The 17,366-nt window shown below is 32.3% G+C and overlaps 7 protein-coding genes and 1 non-coding gene across 8 annotated transcripts; 2 read left to right on the top strand and 6 right to left on the bottom strand.

Annotated features, from left to right (window-relative positions):
* Positions 1-126: 126 nt before the first annotated feature.
* On the bottom strand, positions 127-2,253 carry PPL_00304 (uncharacterized protein; the record flags this gene model as incomplete). Its single annotated transcript, XM_020571340.1, has 6 exons — positions 127-388; positions 522-844; positions 921-1,196; positions 1,296-1,501; positions 1,638-1,989; positions 2,155-2,253. 6 exons carry the CDS (start codon positions 2,251-2,253, stop codon positions 127-129), a joined length of 1,518 nt encoding a protein of 505 aa, XP_020438614.1.
* Positions 2,254-2,647: 394 nt separating this feature from the next.
* On the bottom strand, positions 2,648-3,101 carry PPL_00303 (uncharacterized protein; the record flags this gene model as incomplete). The annotated part of the gene is given in 2 exon segments (XM_020571339.1): positions 2,648-2,863; positions 2,883-3,101. The coding sequence occupies 2 exon segments, from the start codon at positions 3,099-3,101 to the stop codon at positions 2,648-2,650; spliced, it is 435 nt and encodes a 144-aa protein (XP_020438613.1).
* A 233-nt stretch (positions 3,102-3,334) lies between these two features.
* Positions 3,335-3,407, bottom strand: PPL_00302. Its single transcript has one exon. It is a non-coding gene; the product is annotated as a tRNA-Ala (tRNA).
* Positions 3,408-4,258: 851 nt separating this feature from the next.
* On the top strand, positions 4,259-4,973 carry PPL_00301 (uncharacterized protein; the record flags this gene model as incomplete). Its single annotated transcript, XM_020571338.1, has 2 exons — positions 4,259-4,583; positions 4,705-4,973. 2 exons carry the CDS (start codon positions 4,259-4,261, stop codon positions 4,971-4,973), a joined length of 594 nt encoding a protein of 197 aa, XP_020438612.1.
* Positions 4,974-5,328: 355 nt separating this feature from the next.
* PPL_00300 (ankyrin repeat domain-containing protein) lies at positions 5,329-8,617 on the bottom strand (the record flags this gene model as incomplete). The annotated part of the gene is made up of 6 exons (XM_020571337.1): positions 5,329-6,223; positions 6,300-6,361; positions 6,444-6,519; positions 6,557-6,853; positions 6,960-7,323; positions 7,669-8,617. 6 exons carry the CDS (start codon positions 8,615-8,617, stop codon positions 5,329-5,331), a joined length of 2,643 nt encoding a protein of 880 aa, XP_020438611.1.
* Positions 8,618-9,144: 527 nt separating this feature from the next.
* Positions 9,145-10,788, bottom strand: PPL_00299 (uncharacterized protein; the record flags this gene model as incomplete). The annotated part of the gene is made up of 2 exons (XM_020571336.1): positions 9,145-10,448; positions 10,716-10,788. 2 exons carry the CDS (start codon positions 10,786-10,788, stop codon positions 9,145-9,147), a joined length of 1,377 nt encoding a protein of 458 aa, XP_020438610.1.
* Positions 10,789-10,949: 161 nt separating this feature from the next.
* brf1 (transcription factor TFIIIB complex subunit) lies at positions 10,950-13,259 on the top strand (the record flags this gene model as incomplete). Its single annotated transcript, XM_020571335.1, has 5 exons — positions 10,950-11,036; positions 11,192-11,514; positions 11,744-12,456; positions 12,540-12,733; positions 12,828-13,259. The coding sequence occupies 5 exons, from the start codon at positions 10,950-10,952 to the stop codon at positions 13,257-13,259; spliced, it is 1,749 nt and encodes a 582-aa protein (XP_020438609.1).
* A 209-nt stretch (positions 13,260-13,468) lies between these two features.
* PPL_00297 (uncharacterized protein) lies at positions 13,469-17,342 on the bottom strand (the record flags this gene model as incomplete). The annotated part of the gene is made up of 8 exons (XM_020571334.1): positions 13,469-13,559; positions 13,619-13,674; positions 13,760-13,858; positions 13,952-14,289; positions 14,351-14,986; positions 15,077-15,285; positions 15,350-16,860; positions 16,968-17,342. 8 exons carry the CDS (start codon positions 17,340-17,342, stop codon positions 13,469-13,471), a joined length of 3,315 nt encoding a protein of 1,104 aa, XP_020438608.1.
* Between the last annotated feature and the right edge of the window lie 24 nt (positions 17,343-17,366).

Genomic DNA, 17,366 nt, shown 5'->3' with positions numbered 1-17,366 from the left:
GGGTGAAAGTCATGTAAAAACAAATTATTCTATATTTGGAAGTTAGTTTGTCAGTGAAAAATCGAAATAAATAAAATTTAATTAATTTTGTAATATATTTTTATTTTTTTTTATTTTTAATGAAAATCAAGGAAAAAATGCTTTGACTTGATGATTTTCGATAAAGAACTCATAACAAGCATCAGGATTAACATTTTCAATTATTTCATTAGTTTTTAATAGTCTAATTGTTAGAGTTTTTTTGTTTTTCTTAGTTATTATAGAGTTTATAACAGCACAGAAAACATGGGTTTTATCAGCTTTGTAAGTATACAATACATATCTACCTTCTACCATTCTATCATTCGAAATACTTTCTGTTGCACTTTGTCTTGTAATATAATCAACACTGTAATAACTTAGTGTTGTAATTGCTAACTGTAGTTATTAGTGTTGTAACTGTAGTTAGCAATTACTTCACTAAATTTATTAAACATTAGATTAGTTATAAAACATATTTTGTTGTTTGTATTTTTACTTACTCTTTGAATGCAACTCTATATGTATTATCTTTCTTATTATAATCTATAATGTGACCATCCCACCAAGAATAATAATAAGCACAATCTATATCTTCGTCAACACCATACAATACAGATACTCTTTGATTTAAAAGAAACTTTGGTTTACAGTTGAAATCTGTTGGAGCAACTTCAATTGACTCTATTCCAAATAAACTATTTAAATCAAAATTGGACATATTGAAATGTTGATTTCGCTGTCTATCTTTCTCTATCTTTCTCAACTCTTCCCATTGACGTCTCAGTGCAGTATGATCACTTTCATTAACGTTACCACTATCTTCCTCGTTGTTGATGAAAAACATGTTGATAGATCGTTCAATTAGTTGATATGTTAGATCTTTTGTTATTTTTTTTTGCTTCTGATAGTTGTTGTTGTTTTTCTTGTTCTTCAAGCACTCTTTGTAAAGCATCTACATTTTGTTGCATTAATGTTGATGATTGTTGCTGTATCATTTGTCTTAGTTCTTCTATTCTATCATCAAACATCTTTCTTCTTTTGGATTCTCTGACATCTCTTACTATTGGTGGTGGAAATGAGGTTGATAGATGCTGTTTTTGTTGTTCTTGTTGCTCTTGTAGTTGTTCTTGTTGCTCTTGTTGTTGTTCATGTTGTTGTTGTTCTTGTTGTTGTGGCTTGTTTATTTTAATCTTGTAACTATTTGTTGTAAATTGCTTTGATTAATTACATTAGTTTTAATTGTTTTTTTTTTTTTAATAAACTAAACATCTTACCAATTCTAACTTATCATTATTATATACAGAATGATTCGACAAGGTCTTAATAAGAATATCAATCAAGATATTTATATATTCCATATAGTTAACAGCTGACTGTTTGAATCGGTCATAGAATGTATAAGGCTGTCCATGCAAGAGTGTACCTGGTGAGACCGTTATCAATGTCAGTTTAGCCGTACACTTGAGGAAGTCTTCGATGTCTTTTCGTAAGGTTTCATTGGTGTCACATAGCAGTAGTATCGGTTTAAAAACAGTCTTAACAATGGACATGATCATGTGTAACGTGTCTGGTGGAACTTTAGTTGGATCAATGTCAAGACTCCACTACAGCCATACCAGAGAAGCTCCTCATTTCGACCTTTGGGTTTTTAGCTTTTGACTTTTCTAGCTTATTATTGACTCTCTGTCCTTCCTTCCTCATAAGCTCTCTAGTACGTGGCTCAAAGAATCCAGCAACATTCCCAATTGTAGAATGGTCGATCTTCTCTTGAGTGTCAGGATCCACTTTTCCAGATGAACCAGTACCTAAGCAAGTAGGACACCTGAATGTCGAGTTCCAATGAAATAGATCGCCAAGACCCATTACCGTGAGCCAACATTTCAAATCGAATGTGTAGAGTAAGTCTATTTGGTAATATCTATCTTTATAAATGAATATATTATTATTTGATTCTAATTCTTTAATTTCCTGATTTAATTTAGATAACTGTTGCTTCAGTTCAGAGAAGGTTTCGTCCAAGATAAATAAGAAACATTAGACCATCGTTGGGAGAGACTGTAATTGGTGTAGTGGATTTTGGATCAAATTGGTTGGTGTAATTTGCATATTATTAGCAGGCAACCTATTAATAACTATTGGTTGTGTTCCACTATTTCTCATCTCATTATTGTTATTTGAGATCAGATCATCAGCAGCCAACATTGTGTCTGCTAGAGATATTAAGTTATTCATTGTGTAAAATTTAGACTTTTGAATATGTTATTATCTATTTTAAAAAATATATCATTAACGATTTCAATTAAATAAAATTTTAATTTAAAATTTAATTTTTTAACCAAATATGTCAAGTTAAATAAAATGAGAGTCATTCTTAAAGGATAGCCATTATTTGAATTTTTTTTTCCTTTTTTGTACTCGAACTTTTTCAAATTTAATTATTTTTAAAAATTAATTTTAAATTATTAAATTAATAATTTTTTAATCTACAAATAAGAAATCTTGTTTCAATATATAAAAAGATCAATATATATATCATTTATTTAATCTTTGGAATTAAATGTTAAAATCAATGATATTTTGTAGGGCGCGATCGACCTCCAACCTTAGTTTCTACTCATTCTTGGTCTTAGTCTTTGAGGAAAATGAATAGATATAGCATGTATTTGATCGTTACTGCATAGGTATACAGTAGAATCTTGTTTATTGTATCCTTTATGGGTGGGCGGCGACAAGAGAGTTGTCTAGAGAATCCATTTCTCCGCTTACGGTCTACAGGAGCATAGATTCCAAGAACATTGAATGAGTAGTGAGTAGTTGATTGTAACAAAGAGAATACGATCTCCTGGATTTGAATAGATTACTTTGTAATCTAGGTCGCCGCCTTTGAGTTTGACGATTGCTACACCTGTACCCATACCGCTGGAGCAGAGAACGATTTTGTTTGGGTAAAGTGAGGAAACGGAATCGCTTTCACTGATGTTGAGTTCAGTAATAACTACATAGTCATCAGCGAAACGATCTAGGTGAGACTTGAGATCAGCTGCAGAGGTGGAAAGCGCAGCACCTTTAACATTCCACATGCAGATTTTTAAACAGTCGTCGACCAGTGTTATGGTTGAGCAGATCTGATCATGTTGTCCAGATGTTTGAGATGAACTGCCAATTGGTACCACAGAGTGTAGCATAGATTGAGATATGGCGAGGTGATAGATCTGCATAGAATTCCCAACGCTCTCTCAGATCATGTTTGAGATTGCCAACTGGTAAAATAACAAACTGCGCGCATCTAGGATTAGTAATTTTAAATATTTTATGGACTAGAAGGGTATCGATCCCTTTACCTCTCGCATGCTAAGCGAGCGCTCTACCATCTGAGCTACAAGCCCTGTGTTGTGTACGATTCTTGTTTGTAAATTTTTAATTATAAACTAAATTAAATTTTGTATTTTTTATTTTAATAAGTTCCATTCTTCTTTTGTAGAAGAGACACCTACAAACACTTCACATAATGTGAAACGAACAATAAATATTATAAAGTCTTTTCAAAATTAATTAACTGGAAATACACAAAGAGTTTTGAAGTTGAATTAATTAATAGTGACTATATGTACTTTCAACGATAATTGATTTAAAAAACCTATTTACTATCAATCTTGTATTTGTATGCCACTTACTCATCATAATTGAATTCAGAACAAGCACCAAATTTGATATTTAATGCATTTATTATTTATAAATGTATCTTTAACAAGAGATTGATCTAAACTATTTCATTAAGATCCCAATTCTTTGTCAATATTAGAATTCATTTTATGATATTTGTCAATACAATCACCAAATAACTAGCTAACCAGAAGAATCTCCAAAAAATCCCAAGTATTTTATTATTGTTTTAGTCTTTAAAGAGCTAAAGATCTTCAAGATGACACCAAAAAAAAAAAGAAATGTAAATAATTTGATTGGCATTCGATAGAAAGTATTCTGAAGCTTTTGCCCATGATTCCACTACACAATACTAAAAAAAAAAAAAAAAATTCTTTTTTTTTGCTCATCTGCGAACAAACCAAGTAAAGTTCTTTTGCTTTTTCGATAATTTCGACAAAAAAAAATAAAAAAAACTTCTCTTTTGAATTTTATTACAGATCATCAATTATATCATCAAAAGTTAGAAAATAGCAAAAAGGTTGCAACTTTTTATTGTATTAGTAGTTTGAAGAGTTCACACACACACATTGAAATGTCAGCGGCATCATTTGTTTATTTCCTTCGCATCAAAACGGCATCACTGTTTTTCATGTTGGCAGTGATTTCCTTGTCGATCTCCCTCACCTTTTCACAACCAATACAAGTTCAACATAGACTTCAACCACACTACGATAGATTAAATAATAAACTTTATTATTCGAAAATTGACAATGATAATAATAACAACGACAACGAAAACAATAATAATAGAGATCATAATGATAACAGTGGTAGCAATAATTTAAATCCATGTGGATATTGCAAGAATGGATACTTTTGTTTATCAATTGAAGAATCTTCTTCTTGTATACCAACAGGTAAGTAAATTATACATATATATATTAATAAATTATTTGATTGATTGATTGTTATTAACATAATTTGTGTATTCATTTTTCACAGGTTATATTAATGGAAAGGTAGACTTTTATTATTCAGCAAACGACGGTATCTTTGATGGAACTATTGTAAACAATCTTAAAAACACAATCAAAGCAGTGGTATTCAGTTTATCGACTGATGATTCAAGACCGATTGAATTAACCAATGTTTATAATGCTACTTTTGTTGAGGAGTCGAACCAATTGGTGATCCCCGACTATGACGTCATCTACTATGGCGAAAACTTTATTTATGGGTATGATCTTAAGCCAACAATCAATCTTAATCTTAATCTAAGATCAAGAAAGTTACTAACAATCTCTTGAAATTAATATATTTTTAGATTTGATTATAGTGAAAATATAACATTGACATTAGAATCGATATTGTTATATTGATGATGATTGATGATGACGATGATGCGATGATTCCTTACAGATAATCAATCAGTCAATTAGTCAATCAAAATAATCAATTAAACAACCAAACAACACCCTCAAACTAACTTACCAAACAACCAACGAAAAACTAAAATCAATTATAATTATAATATTAATCATAGCGATCGATCATTTTACGAATAATAATAATAGTCAATTAGTAATCACTACTGATTATTAATTAGTGTTTAAATAATAGTAATAATAAATCTTTCATGTAGAAAGAATGTTAACATTAACTTTAATGAAGTTGACCATCTTCTGCAACTTCCATATCTACTGCATCTGACGTCGATGATGAAGATGTTTGTTGTTGATATTGATTATTATTTTGATGATAGGCACCATTGTATTGGTCCATTCCACTTGCATACGGATATATATTATGATATTGAGGGAGTTGTTGCTGTTGCGGCTGTTGATGATACATTGGTGGCGGATAATAATATGGTGATTTTTGATAATACTGTTGCTGTTGTTGTTGCTGTTGTATCTGAGCATAATAATTAGCATATTGCTGATAATATTGCTGTTGTTGATGTTGCTGCTGATGTTGTTGATATTGATTGTTTCTCTGTTGATGTGCATTAATGAATGTCTGTATGGATTGTGCTACTTTCTGTTGATGTTGTTGATTCAATAGGATATTCTCTTGTTGACCACCACCACCACCACCTCCATTATACATTGAATCATAGTTGTTAATATCATACGGTTCATCATCATCGGCATCCGGTAACTTTATGAAATCGTTGTTCTCCTCTATTCGTTTGTCTTGAGTTGTACCATCTGAAACATTGCTCTTTGAAGATGTATTCTTTTTAATTATATCAAATGTAGATACACTCTTTTCTTTACTTCCACTACTACTACTATTACTCTCATTATTATCATTGTTATCATTATTATTATTATCACTATCATCCATATCTATTACACCTTCTTCATCTTCAACTGTATCTGTTGCGACATTTGTTTGTTTTGTTATTGTTGCTGTTGTTGTTGTTGCTGTTGAACTTGGATCATAGTCTTCATTTTTATCTTGTTTATTATCATTTTTACTATTTACACTATTGTTACTGCTATTATTAAGTTGTTGTTCTGTATCACCTTTCTCTGATACATAATAACGATTCCTATATAATATTATAATTAATTGAGTATTAATAACAATAAAGATTATAAAGATATCTGCAATTGATTAATACATACATAACAGGTTTACTATCAAAAAATTCTCTACGATTACGATTAATTCTTCTAAAATCTTTATACTAAATGATTTATAAATAATCAGTATATTAATATCAATCTGGTCTTATTCTAGTTAACTAACTCTAGTTAATTACTACTTACAAATGGACAGTCTGCTAAGGAATGACCTCCTTGTGAACAATTAAAGCATGTACCTTCAAATTTCTTTTTATCACTCCTACAAAGTAAGAAGAAAGTTGTTAGATTCTAATAACTTTTTGATATGATAATCTAATATGATATGATAGTATGGTAAGATCTTTGCATACTTTTCATTTTCTAAATTCTCTTGTAGATTTTGTTTATCACAGGTATAAGATGGTATCTTCTCAAAGTTGTATGGTATCGATGTTTTCATTGTCGCCAACTCTGGAATGCCATCACGTTGTACAAAGAAATTCTGACTGTAATGATAAACCATGTTTCTATTATGATATTTATGGTTGTTGGTGACAGCACCATACATCTTATAATATTGAAATATATATTTCTCTAGTTCATCTCTCTTTTTACTTTGTAATATATTAAAAAGAAATAGGTTAGTTTCGTCTATTAAATCTATTAGGTAGTAGTTATCAAACATTGATAAATATATATATCTTTATTACAAAAACTTACTCATCTAATAATGATGCATTCAAAGCAAACAAAGGTAATTGTTGATAGTCCGATAGTTTATTACGTTTTAACGATTGCTCGAGTTGTTGTAATCGTATTTTCAACTCTAATATCTCATTGTTTAGTAATCTGATTTTCTTATGATCGTCAACATGTATCTCTTTATCGAATATAGAACCATCTATATAGTCTAAACTATTATTTGAATAAACAATACTACTATTGCTATTATTATTGTCTTCATCTAACATATCATTATTATTATATTCTTCATCTCTTATTCTTTCTCTTTCAAGTTCTTTTTCCTTTTCTATATCATTTATTGATATTTCACCTTCTTCATCGTCATCATAATTCATATCTTCTTTAAATATAATATATTTGCAGATTATCTAAAATAGAATAAATAAATAAAATAATTATAAATCTGTCAAATTTAGAACAAACAACTTAGTGGTGTGTGGTATTTCATATCCAAATCTGGTGAAATTGATCAAAAAAAAAAAAAAAAAAAACAAAACAAAACAAAAAAATTAAGGCTTGTATTAATGAAAAAAAAAAAAAGTTATTTTAATTTATTTATTTCTTCATATCTTTGTACCAACGAGAGGATCGAATCATAGTCGTGAGATCTGTTCGAGGAATCGCTCAGTATTAATGATTGGTTTGCCATCGATATCATTGGCGTTTCGGAAAAACATGAAAATACCTCTCAATGAGATTTCACTACTCTCCAAGAGTGTTTCAATGAGTGGCCGAATCGGTAGTTGGAATCGAGTCGACAGTAACATAGTGGTGCCGAATGCATCGCATTTGATCGAGTGATTCATGAGATGAGTGTGATCCAATGTAATGTCGTCACGCTGCTCCAGGTCGGCGAGCAGAATTTCGAATATCACCGGATTGTCAACGGTATCTCTTAGCATCGATTCATCATTGAACTCCCGGTGATTCTTAAGCATCCATCTCACCATTTCCACTCTGCCATGGCTAATGACATTGATAAAGGAATCTCGTGTTGTGCCTTGATTGAATTCTATGGAATCGAGATATTCCAGAACCTCCAGTGATGGTTTCTTGCAGAGCGCGTCGATGTATGGGTGATCCGGCGACAGCGTGTAAGATTCATAGAGGAATCGGATTACCGGCATGTAGCCAACGAGACAAGCATTCTCAAAGGTGTACTCATTGACCGTTGCACTCTCAAAGTGATTGTAATAGAGATATTCAACTACCTTTTCGTTGGAGTGGCGAATGGCGCAGTCCATTGTTTCTTTGTAGAGCATATAGTCGCCGGTTTCCGCAAGAAACAGGAAAGTCTCGTAGTTGCCACTTGCAATGGCTGCTTCGATGTGGCTGTCAGGACTGCACTCCACTTCAGTATTCTCACGCAAATACTTTACAATTTCTGTGTGACCCAACGATATGGCACGCAAAACCGCATCGGGATACGAGTAGAGTTGGTTCTGTTTCTCCAGTAGGTATTTCACCAACTCGAGATTTCCACTGCCAGCGGCGACATCGAAGCAAATCCGACTTGGCAATCCCCATTTGATAGAGGGTTCTACCGGTGGCGTTGGCATTGTTTTCTGTTGATCCATTTGCTCTTGAATGTATTTGATGACCTCCAGTGAGCCAGAGACAGAGCAACAATCCATCAAACTGATTCGATTAGTTGCGAATGTTTCCGGTGAAAGTTCGATCAGTTGGAGGAGATTCGAGAGCTTCTTATTCTTGAAGCAGAACGACTGCAAGGAATTCCTATTGAATTTAACAATGCCCTGGTTTCTCAGCATCGAAATCATCAACTCAATGTAACCATTATCACAGAGCCACCTGTCAGTCAATTCACAATACTTTTTCGCTCGCTTACCCAGTAGTCTGTGCACTTCGGATATCAAGCCAATGATTGTACTCCTAACATAGCTATTCCTTATACACTGAAAGAATAGTGTTGTAGTTGTTATTTCGTTTGACATTATATGTACTAAATGGATAGAAAAAAATTAAAACAATGATTTTGTGTTCATCTTTTTTTTAGAAAAAGATTATTTATTAAAAATTTCTGTTTTTTCCAAATACAATTTCAAAGAAAAACTAAGTTGTTGTGAGTTTTAATATCAAAAAAAAAAAAAAAAAAAGAAGTAAACACTTTATTTAAAAAATTTAATGATATCTTTATAAATTAATATAATCCCAATCTTTTGTCTACTTTTCTAAATGCTTTTTTCAAATCTAATGCAGAGAATAATTGATTTTGATGATCTATCATAAAATTAAGAATATCTTCGCAACGATCTTTACTCGCGCACTTGTAACAGATGTCTTCTAACTTTTGTTGATTAATATCAAATTTTACGTATAGATTTTGATCGTAAAGATATTGTAAGATCTCATAGGATGATCGATTTGAATTGACGATAATTTGGTTGAGTATTCTGCAGTTATAGGAATCTGACCTGTTCTCACGTAACCATTTAACTGTTTCTAAATCATGGTTGAATGAGGCATTTATCATCGATTGAATAGTACATCCTTCAGTTCGATTCGAGTGAAACCATTTCACAAATGAGATACCCATCTTTGCCGATAGATCCATTGCCAAAGTTGTAAATAATTCACCATGATTGCGATGTAACCACTCAACCAGTTGCAAATTATTTGATCTCACTGCATTTTCAATCGTTTTACTTGTAAAGTGACTGATATTGTTACTCTCGAAATACTGAACCAAGTTAAGATGTCCATATTTAGCTGAAAACTCTATATAGTTTATGAAGACCAACGGTCTATAACAGACACCATGTGCTAAAATCCATTCAACCATTTCAATGCTACCACTCATTATACCATTTTCTAGAATAAAAGGTCGAATCTTATCTGGTATAGTGGTGAAGTTACATTTAGCCATGAGATATTCTATCATGTCGATACGACCAACGATAACTGCATTTGCTATTGCATCCAATATCATCGTTTTAGGATATATAGTTGTATTATCTTCAATATTGTGTTTCGATATCTTTTCAGTCAACCATTGTAACAATTCTATGTTTTTACCTAGAGGTGCACTAACCATGTTCGACACGTACGAATGAATCCTGCCAATCGATATTAAAAGTTGATCTAAATAATGAAATATCTTTGATTTTCCATTGATAACAGATTCGTTCATCAATTTCTCTATGAAATCATACAATTTGTATTGATCCATGAAATACTTTATTATCTCTAATCTATCATATCGAACTGCTGTTTTCAATGTATGATAGATTGTTCTATCTGATTCCAAAGGGTAAGCAATCAATTTATGATACCACTTTTTATTATTCTCTTTTGTTCGTTTATAATATTCTTTTAACAATTGGAAATAGTTGTAACCAGCCAATAGATATGGTTTACATTCAACTTCATTCCATTTCAAACTCCTTTCTCTTAAAAAATCGATATGTATTGATCTAACTTGTTGGAATATATAAACTCTCAATACTGAATTATTAAAAACATGATTAAATATCTTATTATTCATTATTAATTAAATTATATCTTAAAAATAAGCCAATGGTTAGTTTTCACAATGATCATATATCAAATTTTCTTTAAAAAACTTTCGTTGGGTAAGATTGGTTCAATTTTTTTTAGAAATCAAAGATATTCTTATTTTGAACAAAGAATCGATTGGAAAGATTACAAAGAAACCACAGTAAAGAACAAATCAAAAAATTAAAAAACAAATCAACAAAAAAAAAAAAAAACCATCTTCCCTTTGTTCGAATATGAATTGTACATCACATTGGATATCTGTCTTTGGTAATCTAAAATTACTCATTGATTACAATAACATAAGATAATAAATTTAGACACCTTTTACAAAAAATGCGCATTTTTTTCAATTTTTTTTTTTAAAAATTAATATACCCAAATATTACTATTTTTAATTTATATATTATTTCAACCTTTAAAGATAGTTTAAACTAAGAGCATAACAATATGTCAAAGAAAGTATGCCCTGATTGTGGCGGTACTTCTTTTGATTCATCAAATGATGGATCTACTGTTTGTGTAGCATGTGGTAAAGTATGTTAAAACAAAATGAACAGATTATTGTACATCTATTATTCATTGTCACTTTTCTATCACTAGACTAGTTAGAAGAGGAATAGATCAAAAAACATATAGAATAGAATGATTATTATAATACTCACTAACAAACTTTACTTGCTTTTCGAAAGGTAATTGATTCAGCAAATATTGTCTCTGAAATTCAATTCAGTGATAGCTCTGGTGTTATGGGTACGTTCGTTAGTAAGAGTGGTGGAGGATCTCGATCGTATCGTAATCTAGGTAGAGACTCTAGAGAGCTTTCCATTGAGAATGCTCGTCGTCGTCTTCATATGATTGCATCACAGGTCAATCTAAAACAACATCATATAGATATGGCATTGAGAATGTATCAACTTGCTATCGAACACAACTTTACAAAAGGTCGTAGAACTCAGAATGTTGCTGCTACCTGTCTATACATTGTTTGTCGTAGAGAATCAACTCCACGTATGTATTGTTACTACTACAATAACAAAACAATAACAACATTAATATTAACATACACTTACCTACTTACATTCTAATTGAACATAATATTATCACAAATTTATAGATATGTTAATTGATTTCTCAGAAGCTATTCAAGTTAATGTATTTGTTTTGGCACAGACTTTTATTGCTTTTTCAAAGATGTTGTGTTTGCAACTACCTTTGGTGGATCCCAGTTTGTTCATTCACAGATTTGCAAATAGTTTGGAATTTGAAGAGAAGACACAAGAGGTTGCTGCGACTGCACTCAAGTTGGTGGCGAGAATGAAGCGTGATTGGATGGCAACAGGTAGACGTCCCTCTGGTATTTGTGGTGCGAGTCTCTTTATTGCAGCAAAGATGCATGGATTCACTAGAACAGTTCGCGAAATCATACAGATCGTCAAGATTGGTGAGACTACACTCACTAAAAGACTTGATGAATTCAAGCAGACTCCGGCTTCGATGATGCGTATCTCTGAATTTGAAGCGGTAGAGATCGAAGGTGAATGCGATCCACCTTCATTCACAAGGAACAGAGAAAAAGATGCTAAACAAGCGAGAAAAGAGGAACTATTGAAACTCAAGAGAGAAAAACTAGTGAAGGAATTGAAAGAGATTGGAGGTAAATCAGAAGAAAAGGATGAAGAAGAGGAAGAGGAGAAATCAGAAGAAAGTGAAAAGAAAGCAGAAGATGGTGAAAAGAAAATAGAAGATGGCGAAAAGAAAACAGAGGAAGGTGAAAGTAAAGTGAAAACAGAAGCAGCAAGTGAAACACCAGCGAAAAAGAAGAGAAAAACAAAAGCAGAAAAAGCTAAACAAGAACAAATCGATAAAGAAAAAGAAGAAGATCAAAAAACAGAGGATGAAATCAATGAGATTTTGATGGATCAAAAGTGTCGGACAAAAGATGAGTTAGAGCTTTGTAAGTAAATCTTTTTAAAACAGAGTGAGTCTGGTGGACTTCAAAATCATTTATTAATTACTTATTAATTATATAATATATAGTACCATCGACATTGGCTTTTTCTTTGAAATCAAGATTGGATTTTAGTGCACCATTACCACCACTTACAACCAAAATCGTTGAATATCCAAGAATCAACGATGAAGTTGATCCAAGTGTTTTCGAGCCAACTGCCACCTTGGATGATCTCTCTGATGAAGAACTTGACACTTATATTGAAGATGATAAAGAAACTGTATGTGTATTCAAAAGAACCAATTAACTAAAAACAAACCTGATTAGCTAACCGACCAACTATTTTAATAAAAAAAAAAAACCAATAATAATAGATTTATGCAAAAGATGTAATTTGGTCGGAAATGAATAAAGAATGGATTGTTAAACAAGCACAAAGAGAAAAGGAAATAGCAGAGGCAGAAGCAGCCGGTGTGCCAGTTAGAAGAAAGAAAACAAAGAAGAGTGCCACTTCTTCGGAGGAAGCATTACAGGAATCGATTAGAAACAAAGCAAAGCAAGAGCGTATTATGAATCTATTCAAGAATTTGATTCATACAGGAGAAAATGTCAAGCAGGAGATTCTTTCACCAAGCGGTGTTGGCTCTACACCAGGAGCCGGCAAGAGATCGAGACTTTCAACAGCAGCAGCAGAAGACGAACCCGATGAAGAAGAGGAAGAAGAAGAAAGACCAGCTACCTCTCTTTCTCATAGTTTACTTAGTCAACAACAATATGATAATGATTATGATGACGATGAATATTAATTAATTAATAACATAACAATTAATCATTCAAATTAATAAACAACATTTGTATATATTATTCATTTTTAACTAAATGTTTGCTATAATAGTTTGTTTGTCTTTAAATAATAAGCTATTGTTATTTCTTTATTTCATTAAAGTTACCAATCTTGACTCTAACCAAACCGAATGAACCACCAAAAGCTAAAACCTTTGTATTGTTTCTATTCTTATTCCACGATAGTTTGTTGATTGACAGCCTGCTGTCTGGGAACTCCAATGAATCGAACTTCTTTACCTGTGACAAGGAAATTATATGCCCTGTCGATAAAAACTGAATAGGTTTAACTGCGACATTTAAATCATTGGGTAATATATACAAAACTTTGTTCTCTTTATCAAACTCCATTCTTTCAATTTCTTTATGAAATTCTCTCTATTTTAAATAAATTAATTAATAAATAAAAAGATGTTTAGTAAATCTCGTCTTCAACAAATGAAAACTATTGTTTTTCACTTACTCTTTCAACCTTTCTTCTTGCACCATATATATGAAATAGCTTAACTGATCCATTTGAACTCGATGCTGCAAATGTCATATTGGTTGATAAATCTTGTGCCTAGAAATAAAATAGTAAAATAAGAATTCTTGTTTAGACAAAAAAAAACAATGTTATTTGATTTTGGTTGATATTGTTTGTTTTTCCTCTTACCATTATAAAACCTTGATGAATTCTTGTTGTACTTGCATTTTCACTGATAGGATCGAAAACTCTAAAATCATCATCGTGTGTACAAGTAAAGACTGGGAATATGGTATTTGGCCATGAAATGGTATTTTTCCAGCAATAGTCGAATGTGTGTTTCTGTACAGGTTGGAACGGATCTCTCCGATCCCACAAACAAAAGTATGTATTGTGCATCACCAAAAAATAACCACTATCGAAGGGACAAAAAGCTAGACTCTGAACTGGTTCTTTTTCTTTTCTTACAAATATTGGTAATGAAACCTTTGTCGAGTGTCTCTTTATATCATACATTATAATTTGACCTAATAACATAAAGTTAATTAATAATTTGAATATTAATATTATTCATTAAATTATATTTACCATTGAAATAGCCAATTAAAAGAAATATTTGGTTATCTACAATTGACCAATCTAGACAAGTTGATCGAACACCTCTTGGTATGTCTGCCTCATTGGTAAGAATCTTCTCTTTAGTTTCAAATAATGGCTTTATATTGATCAGTGTGAAGTGATTGTCCTTTGGCTTTGCTAGACTCTGTGGATTTGGTACACTCCATACTCTTACAGTACCATCTCCAAGTGCAGCTGCCAGAATTCCAAGTCTGTCGTCTTTGAGTGATCCATTTGGTAACCATTTTAAATCTACTACAAAACAACCATTATGTGCAATACCCATAACTAACTTTGGTTTATTTGGTGATGTAGAAGATGCTGTTGTAGTTGTTGTCGTTGTCGTCGTGGAAACTGGACTTTTCTCTTTAGTTTTTGACTCCTCCATTTCTGCATCTTCCTTTGTTTCTGTTGCTTCTGTTGTTGCTGTTGTTGTTATGTTTTCTTTTGAAATAGATGTTGATACTGATGATGCAACTTGACCACCTTTATTTTGTACACTATCAAATTGCCAAATCTGTATCATATTACATCCAGAATATACTCCATCTCTATAATGCTCAGACAATACATCACTGTTGGTTCCAATTGCTAAATATTGCTTATCTATAATATAATAATATCAAATCATATTTAGTTTGAGCTTGTTAAATTACTATTGATGAAGAAAGAAAGAAAGAATAGAATAGTACATACTATTAAATGATTCGATTGGTAATGGACACCAATCCATAGCTCTTACATTTCCACCGGCATACAACATGTAATCGATTGCCAACGAAGGTGAAGCATCAACCCTAACACTCTCCGATTCCAATCGATCCAGAGTTTTGAATGTATCTTTCTTATCCTTGAATCCAAACATCACAGACACTTGATCCTTTGGTAAATATTTATCGATTTCACTATTATAATGTTGATTAATAGATTTGTACTAACGTGGTGATAATAATTAGCTTCAATATATACCTTTTACTATTGATAATGGTAAATGTTTTCCTCTCAATGGATGGTAGTTGATTCGGTAGCAATTCAACTTCGGACGATGGATAGCTCGGAACTGAATAGCGTTGTAATATACCGAGCCTGTTTGAACTTCTGACCTTTTCACGGAATGACTTTTGTGGAGTGCTAGGATCGAGCGCCGCTTCAATAGCCATAAGATTCTTAAGGTTTCTTTTACGCTTGACCGGTGTGCTTATTACTTTGGTCGGTGAAGCATCAACATCATCGTCAACGTAATCATCATCATCATCGTCATCAACGTAATCATCATCCTTATCCTTGTTGTTATTATTATTAATGTTCATTCTCTTTTGTTTTTTGGTTGGAACAACAGCTTCTTCTTTATCATCATTTTCATTAACATCAGCATCACCACCATCTCCATCATCGTTGCTTTTCTCTTTTTTCGGTGTTTTAGTTGACGACTTTCTCTTTTTATATGCACCTTTTCCACCACGACTTCCTTTACCAATCCTTCTGCCACGACGAGGTTTATCTGTTTCTGTACCATCAGTACTGCTATTCTTATTCCTTGATTTGGTTGTTGATTGTATCCTCTCCTCGTAATCCGACATACCATCCTCTGTCTCCATTAATGCATCTTGATCCGACAGTATCTCTACCTCTCTATCACCACCTCCCATTTCAAAATCAATTTTAACATCAGCTTCCGCTTCAACATCAGACGGTGGTTCATAGTCATCGTCTGAATCTTTCTTTTTCTTTTTGGTTGGTGGTTGTTCATCATCTTGATCATCTTCATCATAAACATCGATGTCCTCAGGTTGAGGGTTAGCTTTTTGTTTCTCTTTCTGTTGTTGTTTGAATCTCGCTAGCAAATTACCAGGAACTCTCTTATTATCTGTTGATTTAGTCGATGTTGTATCATCAACCTTTGGCATTACTAATGTTGGTGTTGAAGTTGATGTAGTTGTTGTTGTCGTTGTCGTTGTTGCCGATGAAGATGACGCTGCTGGTGGAGTGGATGTCTTAAAGAACTTACTAAATAAAGAAAATGATTCTGATGTTGGTGTTAATGTTAATGATGGTTGTGAATGTGATTTTGTCGGTGTAGTTGTTGATGGTGGTGGTGGTGTACTAGTAGTAACTCTCTTTGACTTTAACTTTGATTTAGGTGTTGTCGTTAGATCTATTGTAAGTTGGGAAGAAGATGATTGTGATGAAGCAGGTGATGATTTAGTTGTGCTTCTTCTACCTCTTTCCAGAACAACAGATGATCCTACTGTTTTTGTTGTTGTTGTTGAGGGTGTAGATGGTTCAGTTTCGCCATCACCACTAATTTGCTTTCTATTCTCCTTTTCCTTCTCCTCTCTTTCTTTCTCTTTTCTAACTGCTCTCTTCAAAAACTCATCAAGCAATCTTTGAACTTCTCCCTCTTCTTCTTCCTCCTCTTTCTCTTTCTCTTTCTCTTTCTCTTTCTCTTTCTCTTTCTCTTTCTCTTTCTCTTTCTCTTTCTCTTTCTCTTTAACCACTCTTTCTCTTTCTCTTTCTCTTTCTCTTCTTCCTTATTTTGATTCGCTCTAATCTGTGGCTTTCTCTTCTTGGCTGAAGGAACTATTACCACAGCGACATCGTCTTTATTATTATTATTATTATTATTATTATCATTGTTATCTTTTGGTGTAGATGATGATGATGATTTTGGTGACTTTGTTGTTGATGTTGTCGTTGTTGTTGTTGATGACGATTTAGTAGTATGTTGTTGAGAGAGTTTCTCTTCTATATCTTCGATGCCAACTGTGAACTTATCGAATGGAGTATCATTGATATGCTTCTCTTCATCACTTTCATCATTTGCAGCAACCAATATATTACTAAAGAACTTTCTGAGATCACTGCTATTACTAGTATCAGACTCGGTGATCTTTGATTTCTTACTGCCAGCAACACTCTTTCTGATCGTTGTTTTTGGTTGAGCTGGTTTTTTTCCACCCATTTATTAATTATTTATTTCAACATA

This window comes from Heterostelium album, assembly GCF_000004825.1.
Source record: "Heterostelium album PN500 unplaced genomic scaffold PPL_scaffold1, whole genome shotgun sequence".
Classification (NCBI taxonomy): Eukaryota; Evosea; class Eumycetozoa; order Acytosteliales; family Acytosteliaceae; genus Heterostelium; species Heterostelium album.
Note: the sequence above shows the minus strand (reverse complement) of the source record. Positions and strands in the feature narration are given on the sequence as shown.